Raw genomic sequence first — 8,566 nt, forward strand, 5'->3', positions numbered from 1 at the left:
TTGTGTTTTGAATTAGATTTTATTTCTTCATTAAAAGCTCGTATCAATTTACATCTGGAAGACTTCATTGAAAAGGAGATTTCGTGTGCATTTTCTCTCAACGTTAAGTAGATGGCCTTGCCGGGGGTTCGGTTCAATGCGGACACAAACAGTGTACACACACAGTGTACACACACAATGTACACCCACACAATGTACACACAGTGTATACAAACAGTTTATACACAGTGTACAGACAATGTACACACAGTGTACACACACACAGTGTACACACACAGTGTACACACACACAGTGACACACACACACAGTGACACACAGTGACACAGAGCGACACACAGTGACACACAGTGTATACACAGTGTACACACACAGTGTACACACACACAGTGTATACACACATAGTGTGCACACACACAGTGTATACACACAGTGTACACACACAGTTTATACACAGTGTACGCGCACAGTGTACGTACACAAACACAGTGTAGACACAATAATGTCCACGTTGTTGTAGCTGGGCTCACACACCCAAGGGAGGGAGCAATGGAAAATTAATCTAAATCAACGTAAACTCCAACTCTGTGACGTCACCACTCTGCATTACCTCATCGGCGTGAAACGCCAGAGTGAGGTGTACCTTGCTAGTGACGTCATGTCACCAAGGTATTCAGCCCTCCCCCGTCTACCGTGCTCTTAAGCATGACGTCAACTCCGCTTGGGTCACTGCCGATATTGTTCCAGTGGCAATCCTTATTTGGGCACAGCTACGCCCAGTGATTTGTTGCTCATTAACATAATGTTTCCGTTAAAGCCGTCGCGAGTTTATTGTGACGGGTCCAGCGCCTACGCCCCCATCCCTGACGTAGGGTCCAGCCTCATTAACATAATTTATTCAGTTAGAGAGCCGCTCTTAGGAGGGAAGTGACGTCATACTACTTCCTGCTGTCGTGAGGTAACAGGAAGCTGCCGTGTGCGCGCTTGCACTGAAATCCGAGGTGACAAATTCTCATTGTGGTGGTGGTGGTTGTGGTGGTGGTGGTTGTTGTTTACCAAGGTAGAGCCTCTCTCTCTCGTAGGGATGTCAGTTGAGTAGCAGCGAGCATGGGAATCGATGTCCAGGTTGGAACTTTACAACGCGGGGCCTAGCCACGCGGGGCCTTGCCTCCTGCCCTCGCCTGATTGCGTTTACTTTAATTATCTCGCTTAAGTTTAATTTGTCTTCACCCGGCTCGCCACTTTGTAACTTTGTTTTATTGTAAATATTCACGCAGTTTGTATTTTATTTTGTTAGCAGGCCAAGCCCGCTTGGGCTGCTATACCGCTCTTGTTATCAGAAGCGACCTGCCCACAACAACACAAGGTGAGGCTTTGTCAACGTGTGTGAATGTTTCGACTTAAAACTTTGGTGACTGCAGGAATTAATATTCTTGGTTCTTTCGGTAAAGTCACGTAGATAGGAAATTAAATAAAAATGACAAAAATAAATTGTAAATAAAGCAAAAAACTCACGTCGTTTTGATCGCAACACAAGTGGTCTTTATTTAATGTAATTGTATTATCTGTTATTGTTATTTTCTATCTACGTAACTTTACCGAAATCAACAACAATACGTGTGTCAATGTCTGTCGGTCAAAGACACTCAGCGGAGATACGCGCAAACTCCAAATATACAGCAGGCGTCAGGGTCAGGATCGAACCCACGACTACCTGTATACCAGGTGAGGTAGTTAACATCTCACCACGGAGAGAGACACGCAAACTCCAGTTAGCCTCAGATATGTTCGTTGATCCTCAATTAATTACTTGGTGGAGTGAGGAAGCATTCATGCCAAGCAGATGAAGGTGGCCAGGCATGATTCTAGACACCACCGCCAGTGTGTGACAGTGTAAAATTTGTATTTGCAGTAAAGTCTATCAACTCTATTGAACACGGAGGTTATAGCATAACAATAGTTTATTTTTGTTTTCCTCTGGAGCTCTTAATAAGAATGGAAACAGGATGGGAACACAGCACACACATTCAGCTGAAGTCGGAACTGTTCATCCCAGCATTCAAGGACATCTGAGTTGCGATTGAACATGAATTCATGCATTTCAGCATGGGAATCGATGTCCAGGTTGGAACTTAACAACGCGGTGCCTAGCCACGCGGGGCCTTGCCTCCTGCCCTCGCCTGATTGCGTTTACTTTAATTATCTCGCTTAAATTTAATTTGTCTTCACCCGGCTCGCCACTTTGTAACTTTGTTTTATTGTAAATATTCACGCAGTTTTTATTTTTTTCACCAGGCCAAGCCCGCTTGAGCTGCTATACCGCTCTTGTTATCAGAAACAACCTGCCCACAACAACACAAGGTGAGGCTTTGTCAACGTGTGTGAATGTTTTGACTTAAAACTTTGGTGACTGCAGGAATTAATATTCTTGGTTCTTTTGGTAAAGTGACGTAGATAGAAAATAAAATAAAAATAACATAATAAAAATGAATTAAATAAAATTGTAAATAAAGCAAAAAAACTCACGTCGTTTTGATCGCAACACAAGTATTCTTTATTTAATGTAATTGTATTATCTGTTATTGTTATTTTCTATCTACGTAACTTTACCGAAATCAACAAGAATACATGTGTCAATGTCTATCGGTCAAAGACGCTATACGGAGAGACGCGCAAACTCCAAATATACAGCAGGCGTCAGGGTCGGGATCGAACCCACGACTTCCTGTATACCAGGTGAGGTAGTTAACATCTCACCACGGAGAGAGCCGAGGCTAACTCCAGTTAGCCTCGTCTATGTTCGTTGATCCTCAATTACTTGGTGGAGTGAGGAAGCATTCATGCCAAGCAGATGAAGGTGGCCAGGCATGATTCTAGACACGCCACCGCCTGTTTACCCAGTGACATTGTACAGTTTGTGTTTGCAGTAACGTCTATTAACTCTGTTGAACACGGAGGTTATAGCGTAACAATAGTTTACTTTTGTTTTCCTCTGGAACTCTTCATAAGAATGGAAACAGGAAGTTAACACAGCACGCACATGCAGCTGAAGTCGGAACTGATCATCCCAGCATTTAAGGACATCTGAGCCTGGATTCACACCTCTAAGTTGCGATTGAACATTAATTTATGAATTTCTGCATAACACAAATAGTATTGTTTTCAACACCCTCTCCTATGTCAGCTGAATTTAGCTTTCATAAATATTACTTTTGCAGCCAGACAGCTGAAATTGTGTGCTCGGAGTTTTGGGTGAACATTCATTTTGAAGATACGAGGGCTTCCCGGCATGTTTATAATCATTTGCCCTCTCATTGTGTGCCATAACAGCCCGTGTGATGAATTTGGGACACTTTTCCACTATATCATGAATATATGAATAAGTATAGACGTGTAAGTCACATGTTACTGTGTATATATGCTTTCCTCTGTGCATCGATACTGACGTGTAGATGGTGTGGATATTATTTTTTTCTGTCTGCAGCTGACGCTTCCTCTGACGCTTCCTCCGCAGAATTGGTCTGATGGAGCAAATGCAGTCAGCATAGCAGCTCGGTATGACAAGTCAACAATGCGACCAGCGTGCATACAGCACGGATCGGACTAGAAATTTGACACGGCACCAGAGAACTCACACAGGAGAGAAACCCTTCAAGTGCACGATGTGCGGGAAGGCGTTTGCACGTTCATCAAATCTGCAAAGACACCAGAGAACACACACGGGAGAGAAACCCTTCAAGTGCAGTGTGTGTAACAAGGCATTTGCTCGGTCATTTGCTCTTAAAATACACCAGAGAACACACACGGGAGAGAAACCCTTCAAGTGCACTGTGTGTGGGAAGGCATTTTCACGGTCATCTGTTCTTAAAGAACACCAGAGAACACACACAGGAGAGAAACCCTTCAAGTGCAGTGTGTGTGGGAAGGCGTTTGCACGTTCATCTGCTCTTGTAACACACCAGAGAACACACACGGGAGTGAAACCCTTCAAGTGCACTGTGTGTGGGAAGGCATTTTCACACTCCCCACATCTTCAAGTACACCAGAGAACACACACAGCAGAGAAACCCTTTAAGTGCACTGTGTCTGGGAAGGCATTTGCATGGCCATCAGTTCTTCAGACCCTCCAGAGAACACACACAGGAGAGAAACCCTTCAAGTGCACTGTGTGGGGGAAGGCATTTCCACATTCATCAAATCTGCAAAAACACCAGAGAACACACACGGGAGAGAAACCTTTCAAGTGTAGTGTGTGTGGGAAGGCGTTTCCACGTTCATCTGCTCTCGTAATACACCAGAGAACACACACGGGAGAGAAACCCTTCAGGTGCACGATGTGTGGGAAGGCGTTTGCACATTCATCTACTCTTGTAGAACACCAGAGAACACACACGGGAGAGAAACCCTTCAAGTGCAGTGTTTGTGGGAAGCCATTTTCACAGTCAACTGTTCTTAAAAAACACCAGAGAACACACACAGGAGAGAAACTATTCAAGTGCACTGTGTGTGGGAAGGCATTTTCACTGTCATCTGTTCTTAAAAAACACCAGAGAATACACACAGGAGAGAAACCCTTCAGGTGCATTTTGTGTGGGATGATGTTTGCACAGTCATCATATCTTCAAGTACACGAGAGAACACACACGGGAGAGAAACCCTTCAAGTGCACTCTGTGCGGGAAGGCATTTTCACAGTCACCACATCTTAAAGTACACCAGAGAACTCACACGGGAGAGAAACCCTTCAAGTGCAGTGTGTGTTGGAAGGCGTTTCCACGTTCATCTGCTCTTGTAATACACCAGAGAACACACACGGGAGAGAAACCCTTCAGGTGCATTGTGTGTGGGAAGGCGTTTGCACATTCATCTGCTCTTGTAACACACCAGAGAACACACACAGGAGTGAAACCCTTCATGTGCACAATGTGTGGGAAGGCGTTTGCACGTTCATCTACTCTTGTAGTACACCAGAGAACACACACGGGAGAGAAACCCTTCAAGTGCAGTGTGTGTGGGAAGGCATTTTCACAGTCAACTGTTCTTAAAAAACACCAGAGAACACACACAGGAGAGAAACCATTCAAGTGCACTGTGTGTGGGAAGGCATTTTCACTGTCATCTGTTCTTAAAAAACACCAGAGAATACACACAGGAGAGAAACCCTTCAGGTGCATTTTGTGTGGGATGATGTTTGCACAGTCATCAAATCTTCAAGTACACGAGAGAACACACACGGGAGAGAAACCCTTCAAGTGCACTCTGTGCGGGAAGGCGTTTTCACAGTCACCACATCTTAAAGTACACCAGAGAACTCACACGGGAGAGAAACCCTTCAGGTGCACTCTGCAGCAAGGCGTTTGCACATTCATAAAATCTTCAAGTATACCAGAGAACACAGAAGCATCAGAAGATCCACAAGGAGTGGACTCTGAAATCAGCTTGTGAAAGTCAAAGTGCCACAATAAGCCCATCATGAAACAAGAACCGGAAGAAAATCCCAGCTTGGACACTTTTAAAGGTATCGAGGTGAAATATGAAGAGGTGATGGTGAAGAGGGAAGAAGTGATGGTGAATAGCGAAGAAGTGAAGGTGAAATGTGAAGATGAAGATTCAACTCCAAAATGGGACCTTCACATCGTAAAGCAGGAGAATTCTGACTGTGAGTCAGAGTGAGGCAACTCCCAGCAGTTTGTGGAAGTGGAGGTGTGGGTGGACTTCCTCCTAGACAATACAAAGTCAAGTGGAGACACGGTAGATGTGTAAGCTTGAGACAATGTCGCTACAATAGATGCACCTTTGTCACAGGCCTTTAATGAAAAGAATGCGAAGTTGAACACTCAGGTCCTAGGTTCAACCTGCAGAGTAAGAGCGAGCGGCTAGTCTTTGTGGACCTGTGGATTGGGCAGATCTCTGACCAGGAGTGAGAGCCAAGAAGCCCCCAAGCATTCACTATGTTATAATAATTGCATTTACACGGTGCTTGCTTAATCGCCTCGGCAACTCGGAGTTTCGTGTCTCGTCTGAAACACTCGAAGAGCATCCCCAAGTAGCAGCTGCCCCCGTGTGGCACATGGTGGTGGCCCTGCACCAGCCTGCATTGATTTTTTCCGCCTGAGGATGACCGCTTGTGTTACGATCGAAACGTCGTGATCTATTATTATTTTTTCTACCTACGTGACTTTACTGAAAGAACCAAAGAGTATGTGAACATGAGGCTGTCAGTAGGGGGCGATGATTGATGTTTCATTTCAGTTTTGTAATTTGTCGCTAATGTTTAGAATTCGCCAGCATGCAAGGGCCTGCTCGTTTTCAATGACACAGTAGTATGTTTTACATCCACTGTTAAGCAGATGGTGCATATTTTTAAAATAGCTTCTTGTTAATACGATGTAACCTGATGCAGGATATTTCACTGCAGTAATTCATTTTTGTTAATATGCCTGTCAATTAAGAATGAATACTTTGTCTGATTGTGCGTGTGCATGTAACATTTTGTCTATGAGGGTCAAACATTGATTAAGTGTTCAAATCTAGATTGATTAAGTGATGTTAGGACAAAGTGTGTGTGTGTGTGTTTGGAAGTAACCTGTACAGAGAACTCGGGTGAGACCCGTTGTTCTTGTGATGCAGGTCAAAGGGTACTTTTGTGTTTCACGAAGCGTCTGCCTCTGGAGCAACTCATCGTCTTTGAAATAGGGAGCACGCTCGGATCATTAATCAGTCACAAGGCATACCGCTTAAAAGTTACACGTATAGGAGGAGGTACATTCTCTACAACACGAATTGTAATTGTGTTACGTGTTGACGTCGATTTTGTCTAACTGGGACTAGAAGTGCTCCTTGCTGATTCACGTCTGGATGTAAGTAACCATCGGTTGAAGCAAACCCCACTGCTGTTGTTGAGACGCTGTGCACCAATAATGGTCCAACACATTGACGGCCTTCAGGCCAGGAAAGTCACAACATTTGCACACGAAGGACGCATTCACGCAAGTACCCCGTGCTCCGTTTTGAAGTTTTAAAATGAAACATCTTTGAATTGTGTTTGGAATTATATTATCCTCATTAAAAGCTTGTATCAATTTACATCTGGAAGACTTCATTGAAAAGTACATTTCGTGTGAATTTTCTCTCGTCATTAAGTAGATGCCCTTGCCGGGGGTTCGGTTCAATGCGGACGCAAACAGTGTACACACATAGTGTACACACACACAGTGTACACACACACAGTACACACACACAGTGTACACACACACAATATACACACACAGTGCACACACACAGTGTGCACACACAGTGTACACACATAGTGTACACACACAGTGTATACACACACAGTGTACACAACACACACAGTATACACACACAGTGTATACACAATAATGTCCACGTTGTTGTAGCTGAGCCCACGCACCCAGGGGAGGGAGCAATGGAAAATGAATCTAAATCAACTTAAACTCCAACCCCGTTCTGCGACGTCACCTCTCAGCATTACTTCATCGGCGTGAAACGTTAGGGGGAGGTGTACCTCGCTAGTGACGTCATGTCACCAAGGTATTCACCCCTCCCGTCCACCGCGCTCTTGAACGTGACGTCACGTCCGCCTGGGTCACTGTCGATATCGGTCCAGTTGCAATCCTTATTTGGGCAAAGCTACGCCCAGTGACTGGCGGTCTCATTAACATAATGTATTCGTTAAAGCCGTCGCGAGTTTATTGCGACGGGTTCAGCAATCACAGACATATGGGCGCAACATTAACATAATTTATTCATTCGATAATTTAGTTACGGAGCCGCTCATTGTGGGAGGAGCGTGTCTCGTCCCCCGGAAGTGACGTCACGTCACCTGCTGCTGCGTGACGTCACGAGGTAACAGGAAGCGCAGGAAGCTATCGCTTCCTGCACTGCAATCCGAGGTGAGAAATTCTCATCGTGGTGGTGGTCGTGGTGGTTGTGGTGGTTGTTTACCAAGGTAGAGCCTCGCTCTCTCTCTCGTAGGGATGTCAGTTGAGTAGCAGCGAGCATGGGAATCGATGTCCAGGTTGGAACTTTACAACGCCGGGCCTAGCCACGCGGGGCCTTGCCTCCTGCCCTCGCCTGATTGCATTTACTTTAATAATCTCGCTTAGTTGAGCAATCTTTGTAAGAAAGTAATCTACCAGGCTAAGCGTTTATTGTGTGTTGACCGACTCTCTGTGTTGCATTGCATTACATTTCCAAATTTTACTCAGTTTGTTTGATTAAGTGAGCTTTTGATTTAAAGCTTTCTTGACTGCAGGGATTCATATTCTTGGTTCTTTCGGTAAAGTCACCACCACGTAGAAGGGAAACAATAAAATAATAAAAATATAAAACAACACAAGCAATCATCGTCAGGTGTGAAAACCATCAGCAAGAACATTTTCTTGCTGTGGTTTTCACGCTGTGGTTTTCACACCTGATGATGATTGCTTCTTGTGTTGCAGTCGAAACGTCGTGAGAATTTTATTGTTTTATATTTGTATTATATTATTGTTTCCCTTCTACGTGGTGGTGACTTTACCGAAAGAACCAAGAATATAAGTGTGCT

General features: G+C 44.5%; 1 protein-coding gene across 1 annotated transcript; it reads left to right on the forward strand.

The window, feature by feature from the left end:
* Window positions 1-3,548: 3,548 nt before the first annotated feature.
* Window positions 3,549-5,509, forward strand: LOC142918244 (uncharacterized). Its single transcript, XM_076062378.1, has one exon. The coding sequence runs from the start codon at window positions 3,556-3,558 to the stop codon at window positions 5,440-5,442; it is 1,887 nt and encodes a 628-aa protein (XP_075918493.1). The 5' UTR covers window positions 3,549-3,555; the 3' UTR covers window positions 5,443-5,509.
* Window positions 5,510-8,566: the final 3,057 nt, after the last annotated feature.

Source organism: Petromyzon marinus, unplaced genomic scaffold (genome assembly GCF_048934315.1).
Source record: "Petromyzon marinus isolate PM22_M1 ecotype Great Lakes invasive population unplaced genomic scaffold, UKy_Petmar_22M1.pri1.0 PM_G_Scaffold_59, whole genome shotgun sequence".
Taxonomy (NCBI): Eukaryota; Metazoa; Chordata; class Hyperoartia; order Petromyzontiformes; family Petromyzontidae; genus Petromyzon; species Petromyzon marinus.

What these genes read in the sequence shown, in the direction of transcription:
- LOC142918244 (XM_076062378.1), top strand. Translation starts at nt 3,556, where the DNA reads ATGACAAGTCAACAATGCGACCAGCGTGCATACAGCACGGATCGGACT.